The sequence below is a fragment of the Callorhinchus milii genome, unplaced genomic scaffold, assembly GCF_018977255.1.
Source record: "Callorhinchus milii isolate IMCB2004 unplaced genomic scaffold, IMCB_Cmil_1.0 Scaffold4, whole genome shotgun sequence".
Taxonomy (NCBI): Eukaryota; Metazoa; Chordata; class Chondrichthyes; order Chimaeriformes; family Callorhinchidae; genus Callorhinchus; species Callorhinchus milii.
In genome coordinates, this window is record NW_024704745.1 from 28,726,693 (window position 1) to 28,747,867 (window position 21,175).

The following is a 21,175-nucleotide window of genomic DNA, read 5'->3' on the forward strand; positions in this document are numbered from 1 at the left end:
AATATGTTTATCAGAATGTCCCAATTGAAACCTACAGAAACAGACACAATTCAAATATAAAATAAATAAAATGGCAAATTGTGTTCAAGATTTTGTGATCTGCGGGAGATTTTTGTATTAAATGAGAAAATTGTTAAAAATTGTCAGTGTTAAGCAGATGGTACTGATCATGCACAAATTACACTATTTAATTTGTGTGTCACTTCAGTCTTTTCCATAGTCTCTCACTCTACTGTGGATATTATTTTCATTCTGACATCTGGGAATTTCTGACACCAAATCTCTTTTCAATTAAAGAAATAGATACTTCTTTAATAGGGACGTGTTCTAATGTTATTTAGCGTTTACTAATTTTGCTTCAGCAGATTTCCCATTAGTTATGGACAAATGATCATTATGTTGTTTCTCGGTAAGGGTGGGTGTCTAACACATGTGGAAACGCACCAGCATACTTAAAAGTATCAAAACCAAACTAAGAATTCAATACATCCCACCTTCACATGGAAATTCCAGAGATATTTGTTGAAATGGATTGTGCATTCTCTCCCTGGATAGATGCATCCTTCTTACCTAATTCAATAACAACAAAAGCAACAATTTGCATTTATATAGCGCCCTTCACACAGGGTAGCATCCCGGTGCACTTAAATTCTGGAAAATATTAGGACCTCAGAGTGTGTGTTAGGGTATTGCTGGAGTTTAACCAGCTAAAAATCGCATCGCTTGCCATTGAGAACAAGCTCTAGCAAGCTTTCCCATTGCTTGTCCATTTGGGTTTTGGCTTGCAGGATTAACGGGAGCTGAGTGGGAAGAATCCCTACCCCCAGTAAAAATCATTATATTCAGTTGCTCAACAGAAAACAATAGATTTGGTTTAAAGTTGCAAATGACAATAAGTATTTTGAGGGTTAAAACTATCCAATTGAAATCTTATGAAAAAGGTTTAATTATGTGTGAAATGAAATTAAGCAATGCCCATATTCGAAATATTAAAATATTAAATTTGTTATATCATGGATTGTTTCGGATAATTGTTGCATTAAAGGAAAATCAATGAATTGAAAGTCTCATCCCTGGAGCGATTGATACTTACAGTTCATGCCACCTAACGCAAAGTGTTCTGCATCTCAGCACTGACATTTTTCGTTGCTTAAATCAAATTTGTAAAAAAGGCAATTGAAAAGTGCATGTAATACAGATTTTTCAATTTTGATAGTTGTATTGTTTAATCCAACTGTTATTTTTCGGCTTGTAGAGAACTTATTGTTTAGGATATGTAATTATATAGGCAGCATTTTAAAGAAATTATAGTGTACAAATCTAAAGATAAGAGAAATTTTGAATTATTAATAATTTTCTGTAGCAGATTTTGTTTTACTCTAGGAGATTTTAATATGTACCAATATACGTAAATTTTCTCATCTATTCTTCACAGACAGACAATTTTCCCGCAGAGCCCAATTACATGGGCAGCAGGCAGCAGTTTGTTCAAAGGTAAGTCCTATTAAATAACTTCTCAGCTACTGCATTTGCATTCTTGTCTGCATTGCTCAGTCAAACCATATTACTCAAATTGGATATAGTGGCGAGCCAATGGCGTCTTTTATTTCAGTAATTCCACATTCAAAGATCCAGAGAGGGTGAGTTTGAGGGACAGTGGACATGGAGATAGTGACCAGGCTGACAGCGATCAAGACACTAATAAAGGCTCCTGCTGTGACATGTCTGCCAAGGAGGCACTCAAGATAAAATCTACGACAACCAAACCCCAAGTACCCGAACAAGGTTAGTTAACGCCAAAATGACTTGAAAGCAAAATGCTGTAAGTGTTGCTGAACATTTTGAGCAGTAAATGTGATATTTCATGCCTCATTAAAAGATATGACAGGGATGAATTATTTTTATTGTTGGGATCAGAGGGAGGATCAGGGAAAATCATAACAGTCTAACGTAGCTAGTCTGGAAAGGTTATGCCAGTCGTGTTTTTGCTTTAATCATAGTTTAAAATCAGCCATTTAATTGTGGTCCATTGATAACCAGAATTAAGAGAACGGGTGGTGGTGGGGGAAAAGGTTGAAATTCCTCTTGCCTCAAGTGACGTGCCTTTGGTAATATGCAATTATAACGGAAAAACCCCAGCCTTCATTTTACATCTTCTATTTATACTTTAATATTATATCAGAATTATTTTATTTCTATCGTTCACATGTCATTGTGGAGTCCTGTAGCTCAGTGGTTAGAGCATTCGCGATGCAAGAGACCTGGGTTCAATTCCCGGGAGGAATAATAACACTTATAAATGTTATTATTATAAGTTTCCTTACTCCACATGCCTCTGTTTACCTAGCAGTAAGAAGGAACCCAGGTTGTTAGTCAATTAGCGGATCGCTTTTCTGAGGGTAATAATTCCTTCAAAAAAAAATAATGAATTGGTCTCTTCAATCCACGACTGTTTGTGAGATACTGCTGTGTGCATTTAGCTGCTGCATTTTGCCCACATATATAGTCAATACATTTTACAGTTTACTCAGAGCCGTGATAATATCAAATGCAAGGATTATTATTTTGTTTAGAACCACGCAAATTTGCAAACATTGACAAAGTGTAAATCTTAGCCCAGAGCTAATAGTGTTGTATGAAGCTCCAAATAGAGCAGAATAACTCCATTGTTTTTTCTTTAACTCTGGTTTTTTCTGGTTGCATTCAAAATTACTGCAGCAATGAAACTGGGAGAAAATCATATAATATATAGCATGAAACTAAGCCTTTCTGCCATTCGTACTTGAATTGTTGCCATCTCCTTCAATGATCTCAATCTCAATTTCCTGTTCTTCCCCCTGCATCCATTTTTAGGGGGGGTTGAAAACGTGGCATTGACAAACTGGAAGTTCTATTTGCAATTTCCGATTTTCAACAAAAATTTCAGTAATTCCTCTCACCTAGTGATTTTCTACATAATTTACTGAAAAATGATCCTGAATGCTGGCAAAGCCTGCTTTGCTTTATGACCTTTGATTGGAATACTTGGATCTTTCTCCACTGGAAATTTCCCTAAAAGCAAACTTGCAGTTTGCAATTGCACTAGCATTTTGTTCTCCTCTTAAGTTTCTCTGTTTTTCTTTTGATTAGCTGGATGACTGACGCATGCGGAAACATATTACCGTGCTTAAGAGTATTCAAACCAGACTGAGAGTTGCCATGCATTCCACCTACCTATGCAAATTTCCCTGTGTCTAGAGTGGAATGTACGCTCTCTCCCTGGAGGGAAGCATCCTGCTTACCTAATTATGGAAAGTATTAAGCGCAGATTGGCAAGAGCCAAGACTTGGGGACCACAACTACCTAAACTACATAATAATGTCATTGAAAGCACAGTCTGGAAAGCTACCCTCTGCTTTTCCAGTCTACCTATTAAGGATTGGGCTTGCATGGTTAACAGAAGCTGAGTGGGAAGAATCCCTGCTCCTAGAGACTGATGTGTCTCTCCAACTCCTGCCAATCAACCAGGCAAGCTGGTTTGTCATCAGCAGTACCCTGGAGCACAATGAGCTCACTTCACTTTGAGTCCTGTTTGAGTAAGGCAAGTTTCCTTACTCCACACGCCTAATAATAATCCCTCCAAAAACCCAAAACAATAATAAATTGGTCATTTTCAATCCAAGACTGTTTGTGGGACATTGCTATGCGCAATTGGCTGCCGCGTTCGCCCACAAATATACAGTCAATTCACTTTACAGTGTATTCTGTGAAGCGCTTTGGGACGTCCTCCGGACGTGAAAAGCGCTATATCAAATGCAAGGATTTTTATTATTATTATTCACTATCAATCCCAGCCCCAATTGTTCAAGCTTCTACTCATAAACATAATCACTCATCCCCAACATCAGGGTATCAGGCAAAATGTCAACTTTGATACTCAGTGGCAGCAAACAGAAATGCTGTATCCCATAACTTTGTTCAAGAAAGAGAGCAAAACTGTCCTTTGATATATAATGATCCATGGTAAGGATATATTTCTCAAAACTCAAAATGTTAATATATGCACTTTCTGAAATAAAGTACTGCGAGCATCAGCATCCTCAAAAGGAAGTTGCATAGTGTTTTCAATTAAAAGCAACTGAAATAACAGTATGGAACAAACCTAAAGCAGAATAATTGAAGAATACAGCTGACTTCTGAGAAAGCCATTGGGCTGTGTATATGAAAACTAAGACAAATGATTGGTTTGTGAAATGCCGGTAAAATGTTCCCAGTTACCTACATGTAGATCCTTAGGATAGCAGCTGCAGGTCATGTCAACATTTCATAGAATGTTAATAGCATAGTTTATAGTTATGACCCCCACTAGAGCCATCTGCTCTAATCCCATTCTCCTGTTCTTTCCATAGACCCTTTAACTTTATTTTTCTCCAGTTCCATTCTAAATACTATTATGAACTCAACTTCAATTTTCATTTGTGGTTAGTTATCCCACATTCTAACTGCGCTCCATTTTTAAAACATTCAAACCGCCCTTTTTTTCCTTCTGATGATAAACCTTGTTACAGATTTGTGATCAATGGAAGCCAGTTGATAATGTGCTACCTCAGTATATATTTTGTGTATTTAAAGACAGTTATTATTAAATCTGGAAAATGTCTAACATTCTGGAATAAGCGTATCCCAAATATCAATACAATGGCTGCTCAGTGCTTCAGCCAAGGCATAAGTATAACTGCCAAGCTTCCACAGAATGTAATTCTCCTTTTCTCCTTTATTTTTTGTTGTTTCTATTGTTACTGATCTCCAGTTGAGTTTGAAATACCTAATTTAAGCAGGAATACATATAAATGAACCACATGCTTGGAACTGTCAATCTCTTTTGAATGAAAAGCTCACTGGTAGGCAACTAGCTAGAAAAAACTAATACAAATGATTATCCAGAGGATACAGAGAATAATAGAAAGTGAAACATGCTTTCGCATTTCAAACCAGAACAGCAAGACCGATGACTGTATAATGTAACCTGATGCATGCAAACTAAAGATAACATAAACATACTTCAAAATGATGAACTTTCTTAAATTATTTAGTTTTGCTTACAATGTTAAATAATATTAAAATATTACCAAGTTCTTCATCTGTAGCGTGATCCACAAGATAGTATGTTAAAGAAATAATCAGGCAGATTCAATATTTGGAAGGCATTCATCGAAGGCAATTTATATAGATTTCAATATAAGTATTTTCAATTATGTATTTAAGCTTTAGTTTGAAGAGTTAAAAGTAAGATTTAAAATCCTATAATATTATCCAAACATATAATTCATATTCAACATTGTCTTACCATCTCATAAACTTGCAACTTCAGGCTGATGAAACATCTTTACTGTCTTACATCATTAACCAATTCCCAGTCCACATTAATTAATTGATTGATTGATTGATAATTAATGTTTAATGCCATAAACAAACCAAAGTTTCCAGTGAACATTGTTTTTACTGTTAACTTTGTTTGGCCTGGCGTCTGACACATGAGGAAACCCATCATCATGCTCAAGAGTATCCAAATTAGAATGAGAGTTCCATGTATGCCACTGACACATGGAAATGACCACAGGTTGGCAAGAGCCAAGGTTTGGGGACCCCAGAATATGTGTTTGGGTAATGCTGGAGTATAACCAGCTAAAACCGCATAGCTTGCTATGTTGTTATGATTGTCCATTCTTTATCCAGTTTCAAGTCTGAATCCATTTTAAATATCAAAATATTATATCTAAAATGTTAGTTGACAACAATTGACAAGGGATCACATTTCATATCTTTGGGCTGTGAGACAAACAGAATTGAATCGATTTCAGAAACATTTAACACCAGTTTGTTTGAAACCAGATAATTAAACATTGTTATTAAAGCATAATTAAAATAGTCAAGAATGTCATCTGCACTTTTACCGAGTGTGTACAAAACATGACATAAGGATATACTCTAGGGCTCTGACAATTAATTGAATAATCGAATGATCAAGTAAAATTGTGCTGGACAGAAATGACAAATCACATTATTGTTGTGGGTAGAGTACAATAGTGTATAAACTCCTCATCTGATCATCCAGAGTCTTTTCAACGGAAGATTGCAGTCACTGGCACAATCACAAACCAAGTACAAAAGCAGTCAGGAGGTATAATGCTTTTGAAAATGTGATCCAGACTAACTGAGATTCATCAAGCATAGCATCAGTATTTTACAGTACGCCGTATGCATGTTTAATCAGGAAGGAGTATCACTTCTTTATGATGGTTTTAATGTAACAGAGTATTTCATCATTTCAATAATTAATTACTTCTTCAATTTATACAAAAAAAAAGGTCTCATTGTTCCTTGCTTTAGAAAAGATCAGACCATTCAGTTGTAGCTCCGTTTATATTGTACCGTCACTGATTGTCGCTCGATGGACTTCTGTGTGCAAAATTCTAATTGTGATTGAAACATTTGTAGATAAAACTAACAGAGAATGTAATGCTTAAATAAAAAGGACTTATATAGAATTGTATCAATTATACACACAGCAGGTCTCTACCAAATTCTCTGACTATGAAAGAATTTCAAGGTCGCTTTTCACTCCTGAATAAGATTAGTTCCCTTCCATGAGAGATTACACCTGATTGAATGATTGCAATTATTTTTCAATGGGGTTCTTCCAAGTTTAAGTTTTATTTAAGATTTCACAATTAAAAAGATTTTATTGTTAGTTTTTTTTGTCATGTGACAGCAGCTGGTGTATTATGTTTGAAACGTTACTCAAATGTCCTGGAAGGAAAATAAAATGACAATCCAGAGACTTTAAGACTTAATTTTGCATTGTTATGAAATAATATGTTGATATTTGTGGAGATTTAAACAAAGAAATTTACACATAAACATGTAAAATGCAAAATAAATATTCCGATTCTGATATTATGCACGTTAACTTCCTTTCCTATGCAAGTGTTTGATCTGATCAAAAACAAAAGGACTAGGTCAACCGACAATAATTTATGTTTTTTTAAGATGTGGCAGATGCCAATGTCTTAATTTCTGTGTGTCTTCAAATGCAATACTAACCATCACTTGCTGATTTGGGATTGCTAGAGCATGGATCAGGCCCCAGCAAAACTCTAGCTTCCTCATAGGTAGCCTAAATTCTCTCTGCTTACTCCAATAATCATGGTCAATTTTATGAGACATTTATCTTCATTGCAATAGTTTCCAGATACATCCTATTGTTATGTCACTCAATCCAAAACACAAATTACATCAAATAGTATTTGTTTTGCACTTAGACTACATTTAAAGCAATGTGTGTATATAATGTGCCATAAAATCACAATTTATTTTTCCTTATATGTGCACAACATTTTTAATGGACTTCTACCTCACAATATAACAAGGGAATCTTGCATTTAATATTGAGCGTCAGACTACTGACAAGTCCAGGGAATGTCCTGTTTTTCAAATCACATATTGTTTTTTGCTGAAAATCAACTTTAACATGAGACTGGAAAGCTGTGACAGTTTCCGTTTCCCATTTAAGACTCCTGTATTGCTGCACTACACATTCAGTGCAACTGAAACATACTTTACAACACTTGAATGTAACAATAAAACATAAACCATTTTAATTCTGCCTACTTGGTGCCTATTTCCTCCTTTCAGGGGACAAATTGATAGGTTATGTAACGTTAGATATAAAGGCATAAAGAATTATTGGGGGCCTCAGTTAACTAATAAACAGGAGTCTAATCAGTTACATTGGCTGTTGATGAATGATTAAGGACTTGGATTATTCCCTCATATGTGCGTATGTGTTTACACAAACTGCAAATTAGACCCATTCTCTTTTATAATTCTTTGTCTCTCATAAATAATAAATAATAATCCTTGCATTTGATATAGTGCCTTATCACGTTTTGAGACGTCTCAAAGAACATACTGTAGAGTGAATTGACTGTACATTTTGTGGGCGAAACGCGGCAGCCGATTGTGAACATCAGCGTCCCACAAACAGCTGTGGATTGAGTGACCAAATTATTATTATTTTTGAATGGATTATGACCCCCAGAAATGCGATCTGCCAATCAACTAACAACCGGGTTCCTACTTTCTGCTTGGTAAACAGAGGCTTGTGCAGTAAGGAAACTTGCCTAACTTTTCGCCCTTTCTGTGAATCGAACCCAGGTCCTCTCGCTTGCAAGGCAAGTGCTCTAACCACTAAGATACAGCATTCCCTTCATATATATTTTAACATTAGTTTGTCTTAATAGCTTTTACTAAAAAGTTGTGGTTCAAATATTTTGTTTACCAGTTTGTTTTCTTCTTTTGGTTAAAACATCTAAAAGAACTTCACAGGTAATTTGTGGCAAGTGGTGTGCCTTTTTTTGTAGGCAAAGATGCTAATCATTTGAACCAGCAAGATCCCGCATACATCAAATGAGTTGAACTGACCAATTTAATCTGGAGAATTGTTCAGTAGTGTTTGACATTGTGCCCTTCCAAAGAAGTTGGTATCTCATAGACTTTCACGTATTATGTTGCATGCTATCTAATTTGTCCTTAAGTTGCTCTCGGTGTGCTGTAGTTGATGGTTCACCTTCTTATTCCTTTTCCATCAACTTGGGGAGAGCTCCCCATGATAGTTCCCTCCCTTATTTGTTCCTTCTTTGCACAAATGATATCCTCCACTCATCATTTGACTCTAACCACTATTTAGCTGATGATATCAATTTACATTCATCAACTTCATTCAGATCAGATGCCTTCAATGCAATGGCTGAATCACTAAACCTCTATACACAATGATAATTTTGCCAAGACTTGAATACTGCTCCCACGACTGTGAATGTTATTGAATATCTCTAATGCAATCTTTCAAACAACACATAAAGCTGTTGCATGATCCTTCCTTCACATCTGGCTTCTATCCTCTTTCTCTTGGTTGCCCCGTTTCATGTTTTTCTCAATTTTATCAACATTACAATGATAATAGTTTTTTCAATAGCTTGTTCTTTTCAAACTCTGAATACATCATCCTTCATGCTTTTCCTTCTCTGCATTTTCATTATATTGTAAGCAAGTCTCATCACACTCCATTCTGCCCATGTGTTTAAAATTATAGAATTCCTTATTCCCTCGGTCTTCCTTTGGCAATTTAGAAGCTTTGAAACCCACTCTACTCTTTTCAACTTTGATGTTGTAAAAGCTCACGGCTTTGGTCCTTCACCTATGTTCTCCTTGTCATCTTTGCTGACACTCTAATTTAGTGGGGAGGGCGGGGTGGGGGGTGGAATCCTGCATTGTTCATTAGATGAGTTCCTCTCTGCCAGTCCCGGCTGTTAAAGATGCCATGGCACTTTTCAAAAAGAAACAGGAGTTTCTCCCATTATCCTGGCCAACAATGCCCCAAATAAAATTGCTCATTCTTTTCATGGACGTTTGTGGGATATTGCTTTGGGCAAATTAGCTGCTGCATTCATTCACAAAATACACACCACTTTTTAAGTATATCCTGTGAAGTGTTTTGATACATCTCGATGATACAATACAATACAAAATTACATTCGTGTAGAGCCTTTCACATCAGGAGGACATCCCAAGCTGCTGGACAGTCAGGGATTTGGACCCGAGCTGGGTGTTGGAATCGGATTGGGTGGAGGGCAGGGAGGGTAGGACGGTGGTTGAAGGCTCGGTTGAAGAGGATGGTTTTGAGAAGCGCCTTGAAGGAGGCAAGGGAGGGAGCAAGGCAAAGAGAATGTGGGATGGAGTTCCATAGGGTGGGGCAGAGAGGCTGAAGGCCTGGCCGCCGATGGTGGGGCGGGCCGGGCAGGAGACGAAGAGCAGACCACAGGTTGCTGAGTAGAGGGAACGAACAGGTTGACTTGGGATCAGCAGGTTGCAGAGGTAAGGAGGGGCAAGACCGTGGAGGGCCTTGAAGGCAAGGATGAGGATTTTGAACTCTATCCTCTGAGGGATGGGGAGCCAGTGGAACCGTGATGTGGTGTGATAAGACGGTATATCAAATAATAATAATAATAATAATCCTTGCATTTGATATAGCACTTTTCACGTCAGGAGGACATCCCAAAGCGCTTCACAGAATATACTGTAAAGTGAATTGACTGTATATTTGTGGGCGAACGCGGCAGCCAATTGCGCACAGCAATGTCCCACAAACAGTCGTAGGTTGAAAATGACCAATTTATTATTGTTTTTGGTTTTGGAGGGATTATTATTAGGCGTGTGGAGTAAGGAAACTTGCCCAAGGTTTCGCCCTGTCTGGAATTGAACTCAGGTCTCTCGCTTGCAAAGCGAGTGCTCTAACCACTGAGCTACAGGACTCCACAAATGCAAGGATTATTTTGTTTTATAAAATAAAAATGAGAAGAGGAAAGGTGTGATGGTCTTTATTATTTTTTCCATTATGGAATTTCCATTATTAGTTGCTTATGTTTCCAGATATGAACTTGACAGTGGTTAAGTCCAAAATGTGGGGGACTGGCTATTGTTGGTGGTATCATTGCTTCAAAGTAATGCTGATAAAAGGATAATCTACTGCAAAATAAACCATTAGGTTCCCGGTACATATTGTATATTGCGTGAATGTGCTGCTGAATGAATGGGATTTCCCATTATAAAATGCTTTGGAGCTTGGTAATGGGTTTGCTGCCCAGTTTCACACTGAGATGGCATTATTGCCTTGTTAAATGCCTTTCAATACAATAGTCTTGAAACAACAATTGATTGTACCACTGATGCGATAACGACCTTAACATTGCTGTAAACTGTTTGTTGCTTGGAATTTTTGTGTTTGGAGTTTACCTTAGTTCATCTTCCTTGAGCTAATAATGAGAGGTAGTAATCGCCTTCACATGCTATTAAAGAGGTGCATTGTTCACTCATTAATGTGAATATGGAATCAAGTGGTTTCCTCTAGATTACATGATTTTGAGTTTTAAAATTGACTAATAAAAATATGGTTATTTACTGAGCTCTGCACTTGCTTTTGCCCATTTAATCAAACAAAATAATCCTCACTGATTTAAGGTGGCCGCTATTTTCATATGTATAATGAATATTACAGCTGCATCAGTGTTGTATGAAGCAGTTTGATAGTACAGTTGCATTGAGGTCAGTATTCTGTGACTTTTGTTTTTGTACGGTGTTGAATTTAGTAGCTATGTTGTAACAGGCACCTAGATGAATGGAAGTCAGTCTCACAATCACTCTCTCACACACACAAATTCTCAATTTGTAAATAAAAAATAAAGCACTACTACCTGACAGCAGTTGAGTTACAAAACCTCACTCTTTTACAATCATCCTTTTACATGCTGGCAGTTCCTAAAATAACAATGACTAATGCGAATGCATTTGCTCTTCAGAGAAATCAAGGCACATATAAACATATCTGTGTCTTATTAAAGTAATGTTATAGCTTTGAGTACATGAAGGCTATCTCAAGGCAGCAATAGCTTGATGGAGGAGGAGTTCCTGATAAATATAATTTAGTGGGCTTTTGTCTGTCATGATAGAATACCTTGAGGAAAGTAAATTAACAAAAGGCCAGAAAATTAAAAGAAAAGAGAGAGATTTATGAATGTTTTTGACTACAATTGTTCCACAAGTGCCCAGAATTCCTCTGCCTTCCGTTTTTAGGGTTATCATATTTACAGGAACTTCCAACAATTTCCAGGCCCATGGGTGAATGAAGATTTTGTTCCACGGAAAAAAGACGTAATGGCCAGCTTTTGATGATCAATATCTCACACAGTTAAATAAACTCTGTGATCCAATTGAGGCTGGTCAATTTGGATGAATTCTTTAATCCAGCAAATTGTTTTGGAGGGGTGGGGGAATAGAGTACCAGCAAAAAGAGATTTGGGATTAAAATAAGCTATGAAAATCATAATAGAACCAACAAAAGCCATACCAAACTATATTAGAAAGTTCACTGCAATTGAAATCTCTTTCCAATGAAATGTTATTTGTCACACAAATTACTCTCCCACCCCTCATTCCTCTCCCTTAAAATCCTCCTCCTCTACCGGCCCCCTAAAACCTCTCCCACCTTCATCTCTGATATTTCAACACTCCTCACATCTCTTTGCCTCTGCTCTGATCGCCTCATCATCCTGGGCGACTTTAACCTGCACTTCACCCCCTCCTGCTCCATCTCCTCAGACTTCTCTTCCCTGCTCTCCTCACTCAACCTCTCCTTACACATAAACTCCCCCACTCACAGTCACGGCCACCCACTCGATTTGGTGATCACCCGGGGCCTCAGTGTCTCGGATGTCACTATTACCGACAAGGCCATCTCTGACCACCACTTCATCTCCTTCACCACCTCCACCCCCTCCCCACCTCCACCAGACCCACCACCATCTTCTACCGCCCTTGGAAGAAGTTACCCCCACAATCCCTAACCGATGCCTTGGAGTCCTCTGAACTCCTCTCCCTCTGGCCTTCAACCCTCACCGACCCCTCTTCTCCTCTCTCCCTCCTCCACAATACCCTCTCCTCCACACTCGATACTCTTGCCCCCATCACTTCCCGCACTGTCTCCTACTCCCGCTCCTCCCCCTGGTACACCACCCACCTCCGCTCACTGAAAAGCCAGGTGCGGGCTGCTGAACGCACCTGTGTCAAATCTGGCCTAACGGTCCACCGACAAATCTGGCTGGACCTCCTCAAAATTTACCGCTCCACTCTAGCCTCGGCCAAGTCGTCCTTCTACTCCAGGATAATCCTGGAGGCGAAGAACAACCCCAGGCTACTGTTTTCCACCACAACCCGACTCCTCCGTCCCCCCCGCCACCCCGCGCAGGTCATCTCCTCCAACCTTCACTGCGAGGAGATGCTGGATTTCCTTGAATCCAAGATCAAGGGAATTCGCTCCGCGGTCACTTCCCCTCCAACATCCACCAACCCCCCACCCCCTCACTCCCACACTCCGACTGCTACCCATCCTCCCCTACTCACTTTTGTACCCGTTTCCCCACCCTCTGTCACCAAACTCATCCTATCCCTGAAACCAACCACCTGCTCCCTTGACCCCATCCCCACTCCACTCCTTATCTCCCAGCTCCACTTTCTTGCCCCACATATCACCGACATCGTCAACCTGTCCCTCTCCTCTGGCTCTGTCCCCATTCCCTTAAAAACTGCCACCATCACGCCCACCCTGAAAAAACCCTCCCTTGATGCGTCGCAGCTATCAAGCTACCGGCCCATCTCCAACCTCCCCTTTCTCTCCAAGGTCCTGGAAAGAGTTGTCGCCTCCCAACTGCGCTCTTTCCTTTCCACCCATTCACTTTTCGAACCCCTTCAGTCAGGTTTCCGTGCTGCCCATAGCACAGAAACTGCCCTGGTCAAGGTCACCAATGATATCCTGACCATCTGTGACCAGGGCTCCCTCTGCCTCCTCGTCCTCCTCGACCTATCGGCAGCATTCGATACGGTCGACCACGCTATCCTACTCCACCGCTTGTCCTCCCACCTCAACCTTCAAGGCACTGTCCTTGAGTGGTTTAGGTCGTACCTTTCTCACCGTCTTCACTTTGTCTCAACAAATGGCTTCTCCTCCACCCCCGCACTGTCTCATGTGGTGTCCCTCAGGGCTCTGTCCTCGGTCCCCTCCTCTTCACCCTCTATATGCTCCCCCTTGGTGACATCATCCGCAGACATGGGTTAACTTCCACATGTATGCGGATGACACCCAACTCTACCTTTCCTCCTCTACTCTCAACTCCACGACCACCGATGTCCTGACAGCCTGCCTGTCCGACATCGAGTCCTGGACGAGAGACAACTTTCTTCAGCTCAACGTGCGAAAAACCGAGGCCCTCCTGATTGGCTCACGTCAGCGCCTCCGCACCTCAGGCGCTGATAGCATCAGCATCCAAGGCTGCACTCTCCACCTGTCAAAGCCAGTCAGGAACCTCGGCGTTTTGTTCGACCCTGAGCTGTCCTTTCTCCCTCACATCCTCACATCACAACTGGCACCGCCTTCCATCACCTCCGGAACATCGCCAGACTACGGCACTACCTCACCCCTCACGCTGCTGAAACACTAGTCCACGCCTTCGTCACCTCAAGGCTGGACTATGGGAACTCTCTCCTCGCCGGCCTTCCCGCCACCTCCCTCCACAAGCTGCAGGTCATTCAGAACTCTGCAGCTCGTGTACTGTCCCGCACCAGGCTTCGGGACCACATCACTCCCACCCTCGCTCGCCTCCACTGGCTCCCCATCCCCCAGAGGATTGATTTCAAGTTCCTCATCCTCACCTATAAGGCTATCCACGGCCTTGCTCCCTCCTACCTCTCCAACCTACTATCCCCCTACCTACTGCCCGTACCCTCCGTTCCTCTGGCTCCGGTCTGCTCCACGTCCCCCGCCCCAATCGCCCTACCATCGGTGGCCGGGCCTTCAGCCTCTCAGCCCCCAAGCTCTGGAACTCCATCCCCCAGTGCCTTCGCCTTGCTTCCTCCCTCTCCTCCTTCAAGGCCGGTCTCAAAACCTTTCTCTTTGACCGAGCCTTCAGCTCCCCTCTCGACTCTCTTCCCCCTCCTCGCTCCCTCCTTTCCCTCCCCTCACCCTGACCATTTCCCCCCTCCTCGCTCCCTCCCTTCCCTCCCCTTACCCTGACCATTTCCCCCCTGCTCGCTTCCTCCCTTCCCTCCCCTCACCCTGACCATTTCCCCCCTGCTCGGGTCCTGACCCAACTGTGCAGCGCCTTGGGACGTCCTCCTGACGTGAAAGCCGCTTTATAAATGGAATCTTGTTGTTGTTGTTGTTTTAGTTAGTTTCCTCCTCCTGAGAACCAAAATTAATAGTTGGATGTTATTTTATGAATCGTTTTAATTTATTTCCAGATTAAAACATAAGCTACAACCAGAAATACTTAACCAAGGGCCGAAATCCAGCCAAAAGATAAAATGTTATGAAACATGGTGCAAACATGCCATTGAAATACAAACATCACATTCTCCATACATGTACACTAAATCTCCCCCCAAATTATAAGACTGAAGAACCCTAGCTTGCCTAATTATTACTGATAACCTGGACCAAAGAAATTTGCAGATATGTTTACCAAAAATTGAAAATGTTGTGGAAAATTGCAGGAGAATTTTGCGGAAATTCTGGATGGGAGGGGTGAGGGGTGATTGGTGCTATTAAGGTACGTTTTACTCCCAAAGTACAGTTTTTCACTTTATTGATCAAAACTAAACATGAGGAAATAACACATATTAGATGGTTGCAAATTTTTAAAAATTAATTTCTTCTGTAACAAAAGCTGGATGGCCCATTGCGTGGGAGGTCAGACACCAGCGCAGGCCCAAAGGGTCTAGATATTCGCCAAAACCACTCAGGACCTGTTTCCTGGCTGCGGGGCTATAGGAGCTCACCATCTCATGCCTCTCAGGGACGGGCAGCACACAGACACAGAGACACACACAAACACACACACATACAGATAGAGACACACACTCACATAGAGACACTCTCAAACACAGAGATAGACACACACTCACATGGAGACACTCACAAATACAGAGATAGTCACACAAACCATCACAACAGTGGGGCCTCCGAGTGGGGTGAAACCAATTTCCCACTTGTACTGCACCGCGCATGTGAGTCTGGAACCACCCCTCCCACAGTGATGTTGGATAAACAAGGACCAGAAGCTCCATTTTTAGCTGGTTTATAGCGGAGTGGGAGTGTATAGTGGAGGCGGGTGTTTATAGCAGAGGTGGGTTTATAGCGGAGGGGGAGTTTACAGCGGAGGGCGGGGTTCATAGCAGAGGTGGGTTTATAGTGGAGGGGGAGTTTATAGTGGAGGGGTAGTTTATAGCAGAGGTGGGTTTATAGCGGAGGGGGAGTTTACAGCGGAGGGCGGGGTTCATAGCAGAGGTGGGTTTATAGTGGAGGGGGAGTTTATAGCAGAGGTGGGTTTATAGTGGAGGGGGAGTTTATAGTGGAGGGGGAGTTTATAGCAGAGGTGGGTTTATAGCGGAGGACGGGGTTTATAGCGGAGGGGGAGTTCATAGCGGAGGGGGAGTTCATAGCGATTCACAAAGTGACATCGGCGTGACATCATAATTAAAAAAAACAGCAACAACAACAGCAGCAATGTCCTGGCAGCCCCGGACACTGCCATCCCAGCCATGACCACACAGTCTGAGGGCTGATGCCATCCCTCTGATCGCTCCCTCCCAGTCTCTGCGTGCGCATTTTGGCTGCCGCTCTGATCCGAGCCTCCCCCTCCACTCTAAATGTCTCTCCTCCCACCCCATTTATCTGCTACTCCCCTTCTGTCCTTCTCTCCCACCGCCCTCCCTGCCTTCTCTCTCTGCTCAACCCCATCACCACTTCCCTCTGCTCCAGCCCGGGCATCCTCCGCCGGGCCCATCGTGGCTCCAGGCACTGGCTGTCGCAGAGCAGCAACCCCAAGTGTCCAATCATTCACTCCCTCCACTCAAACCGCCTCCTTAAGGCAAACCCAACTTCCCCCTTCCTCGTACGTAAACTCCCCAACTCTCCACTCATACCACTCTCCACAACCATCTTTCCTGTACACCCCAAAATCCTCTCCGCATCACTCCCTCCTCCCTCCCCCAACTGTTGTTCTTTGAACACGTGCAAAAATGGCCTTCCACTCCAACATCATCTTGGAGGTTAAACACAACCCTAAAATCCTTTTTTCCACCACCCACTACCTTCTCCGTGCGCCCCCTCAGGCCTCCTCAATCTTCACATCCAATGCCAAGTGCAAGGAGGTCATGGACTTCTGCTCTTCTAAAATACACAACATCCGCCAGGCAGCCTCATCCTCCTGCCTCTTGTCACCCACCACAATGCCCTCTCTGTCCCCCTCACCCACCCCATCATCCGCTCCTAACACCACCCCCTTTCTACACTCTTTTTTCCCCATCTCTCCCTCCTCCCTCTCACCCACCATCACCTCCATGAAACCCACCATCTGCTGCCTCAACCTCCTTCCCACCAACTTGCTGGTCACCCAGCTCCCCCTCCTCTGCCCACTAATGGCTGACGTCATCAAACAGTCATTCTTCTCTGGATCAGTCCCTGCCCCCCTGAAAACTGGTGCAATCACCCCTCTCCTTAAAAAACCCTCCTTAGATCCCTCAAACCCGAGCCACTACTGCCCTATTTCTAACCTGCCCTTCCTCGCAAAAGTCCTAGAACGCATTGTTGCCAATCAACTTCGCGCACACCTCTCTTCCCACTCCCTCTTCAAAGCCCTCCAGTCCGGTTTCCGTCCTGTCCACAGTATAGAGACTGCGCTTGTGAAAGTCACAAACGACATCCTCTCTATCTGTGACCAGGGCTCCCTCTGCCTCCTTCTCCTGGACCTCTCTGCCTCATTCGACACAGTCGATCACTCCAACCTCCTCCACTGCCTTTCCTCCATCATCCACCTCAGTGGGACAGCACTCAACTGGTTCGAGTCCTACCTCACAAACCACCAGCAGTACATCTGCACAAACGGCTTCTCCTCCCGCTCTCACCTGGTTACCTGGGGGGTACCACAACTAATCCATCCTTGGCCCCCTATTCTTTCTGATCTACATGCTCCCTCTTGGGGATGTCATCCGCAGACATGGGGGACATTTCCACTTGTATGCGGACGACACCCAACTCTATTTTTCCACCTCACTTTGCGACCCTCAGTCCCCTGATGTTCTGTCAGCCGGCCTGTCAGACCTCAGGGGCTGGGAGAGCTCAAATTTCCTTCAGCTGAATGTTGACAAGACAGAAGCCATACTCTTTGGCTCTCGTCAACATCTAAAATCTCAAGGTTCTCACGTCCTCCACCTACCCGACCTCCCCCTAAAACTCTCCGAACCTGTACGCAACCTAGGCGTCAGGTTCGACCCCCAATTACCCTTCCTCCCCCACATTCGGTCCCTTACCAGCACCGCTTTTTTCCACCTCCAACGCATTTCCCCTCTCCGCCAGTATTTCTCTCCGAAAGCCGCTGAAACCCTGGTCCATGCCTTTGTCACCTCTCAGCTGGACTATTCAAAAACCCTCCTCGCTGTTCTCCCATCCACTACCATCCACAAAATCCAGATTATTCAAAACTCTGCTGGCCGCATTCTCACCCACACCAAACTCTTTTCCCCGATTACCCCAGTTCTTGCCAGACTGCACTGGCTGCCTGTCCCAGAGAGGATCGACTTCAAGATCCTCACCCTTGTCTTCAAATCCCTCCACTCCTCTGTGCCCCCTACCTCTCTGACCTCCTCTCTCCTCAAAACAGTGCCCGTTGCCTTCATTCCTCCGGGTCCGGCCTCCTCCTTGTCCCCCGAGTCCTCCGCTCCACCCTCGGCGGCTGTACCTTCAGCCACTATGGCCAAGGCTCTGGAACTCCCTTCCTCACTCCCTTCGCCTCACCCCCTCTCTTCCTATTTTCAGGTCTCCGCTGAAGACCTTTCTTTTCGACCGAGCCTTTGGTCACCTTCCTCCCCCTCCCCCTTGGCTCGGCCCTGGGATCCGTCACTGTGAAGCGCTCTGAGATGCCGTCCGGCGTGGAGGGCGCTATATAAATCCAAGATGTTGTTGTATAGCGGTTTCAGCGGAAAATTTGTGGCAGCATTTTTGTATTGGCCCAGCTCATAACTAATTTCTCTAATACTGGGGATCATTCTTGTTACTTTTCTCTAGGTGAGACCTGACAGAGTACAATATATCTTGAGCCTTAACCCATTATAAAATGCTAGCCATGTAACTTGAAGGACTTCATTCATCTTTTCTAGCACACAGGTGACAGGATTTATAGATAAACAAATGCACAAAATGGCAGTTTAAACAATGTGCAAAACAAAGCATGGTACGCCATTCGTAATTCGTTGTACGATCGGTGACCTGTCAAGTGTAAATAAAGCACTTTATTATTTAAGCATACACAGTTAATTCAATCTGATGAGTGAAGTGATAAATACAGATTGCAATTTCCCGTGCAAGAGACAGAACTTAAGTACTGTCAGAAGTTGCACACATAACATCGGCAAAGTCCACAACCATGGAAATTCCACATTTATGATCATAAGGTATAAAAAAATCATTTATTTTCCAATGGCTCTAATGTAATATATCAAGTGTGTATTTTTTTCAATAATCTCATACATATTAATGACATTTCCACTGTTACAGTCAAGGGTTAAAATCTACACTGGTCCAAGGTTTAGGAACTGCTGTTTCTAGATTAAGACCAGCGGAAACGTACTGTCTAATGGGCAGATCCCTCCGGCCCAATGATTCTAGAATGAGATTCAACTTGAAGAGAATTGTATTTCGTCAGCTTTTAAAACTGCATTTGTGGCCAAGATAAACAGATACTGACATAAAGAATCAAGGAGGAAAAGATAAAAGTGGAAATGAAGGGGAGCAAGGAAAAAATAGAATGTTAAAAGATTTAAGGGATGAAAAGGGCAGTAAACTAAAAAAAACAAATCAGAGTCCACATAGCCAGAGGGAAAATCTCTACTTTGGAGTACTGAAGCTCAGTGGATACAGCTCTCGCCACGCAAACAAGAGACCTAGGTTTGATTCCTGGCAGGGCAAAACCTTGGACAAGTTTCCTTACTCTACACGCCTGATAATCATCTCTCAAGAAAAAATCACAATAATAAATTGGTCACTTCAATCCAAGACTGTTTGTGGGACACTGCTGTGCGCAATTGGCTGCCGCATTTCGCCCACAAATATACAATCAATTCACTTTACAGTATTATCAAAACACAAAATACTGCAGATGCTGGAACTCTGAAACAAAAACAGCAGTCGCTGGGAACACTCAGCAGGTCAGGCAGTATCTATGGAGAAAGGAAAGTGAGTCAACGTTTCGGGTCATCAGAACTCGGGCATGTTGGGAGGGAGAAGCTTTTAAAGGCAAACAGAGAGGGGGGAGGGCAGGGCAAGGAAGACAAAGGAGAAAATGGAGTAGAGGACAGGGGATGATGGGTTAAAGAGGTATCAATGATGCAAAACAAAGGGAGGATTGTAACAAAACGGGATTAGAGGTGTTAATGCAAAACAAAGTGTGTGGGGGGTAAATTGCAACAAAACAGGCAGAGAAAAGGTGTGTCTGGGATCCAGATGATGTGGTAATGGTCACAGAAGAGGGGGAGGAGGAAGGTGACCTGTTATGATTGTTGATTGTTGCCAATCAACTCCGCGCACACCTCCTCCCACTCCCTCTTCGAACCCCTCTAGTCGGTTTCCGCCCTGCGCCCAGTACAGAAACTGCACTTGTGAAAGTCATAAACAACATCCTCTCTACTTGTGACCAGGGCTTCCTCTGCCTCCTTGTCCTCCTGGAACTCTCCGCCACGTTCGACGCAGTCGATCACGCTATCCTCCTCCACTGCCTTTCCTCCATCATCCACCTCAGTGGGACCGCACCCGTCTGGTTCGAGTCCTACCTCACAATCCGCCAGCACAACATCTGCACAAACGGCTTCTCCTCCCGTTCTCACCCGGTTACCTGTGGGGTACCTCAAGGATCCATCCTTGGCCCCGTCCTCTTTCTGATCCAAATGCTCCCTCTTGGGGATGTCATCCACAGACATGGGGTACATTTCCACATGTATGCGGACGACACCCAACTCTATTTTCCACCTCTCTTTGTGACCCCCCCAGTCCCCTGATGTTCTGTCAGCCTGCCTGTCAGACCTCAGGAGCTGGATGAGCGCAAATTTCCTTCAGCTGAACATTGACAAGACGGAAGCCATACTCTTTAGCTCTCGTCAACGTCTAAAATCTCACGGTTCTCACTTCCTCCACCTACCCGAGCTCCCATTAAAACTCTCCAAACCTGCACGCAACCTAGGCGTCAGGTTCGACTCCCAATTACCCTTCCTCCCACACATCCTGTCCCTCACCGGCACCGCTTTCTTCCACCTCCGACGCATCGCCCGTCTCCGCCAATACCTCTCTCAGAAAGCTGCTGAAACCCTAGTCCATGCCTTTGTCACCTCTAGGCTGGACTATTCTAACGCCCTCCTTGCCGACCTCCTATCCACTAGCATCCATAAAATCCAGATTATTCAAAACTCTTGCCGCCCACATTCTCACCCACATCAAACTCCGCTCCCTGATTACCCCAGTCCTTGCCAGACTGCATTG

The 21,175-nt window shown here is 43.2% G+C and overlaps 1 protein-coding gene across 4 annotated transcripts in view; it reads left to right on the plus strand.

Moving 5' to 3' along the window:
- pcdh17 (protocadherin 17) overlaps window positions 1-21,175 on the plus strand; it is a 170,600-nt gene that overhangs the window by 12,298 nt on the left and 137,127 nt on the right. For 3 of the 4 annotated variants that reach the window (XM_042334705.1, XM_007893452.2, XM_007893453.2), the window contains exons 2-3: window positions 1,436-1,494; window positions 1,613-1,785. In XM_042334705.1, coding sequence (XP_042190639.1) covers window positions 1,436-1,494; window positions 1,613-1,785 — 232 coding nt within the window. The remainder of the gene's footprint in view (window positions 1-1,435; window positions 1,495-1,612; window positions 1,786-21,175) is intronic. The other variant, XM_042334704.1, reaches the window with a different exon arrangement.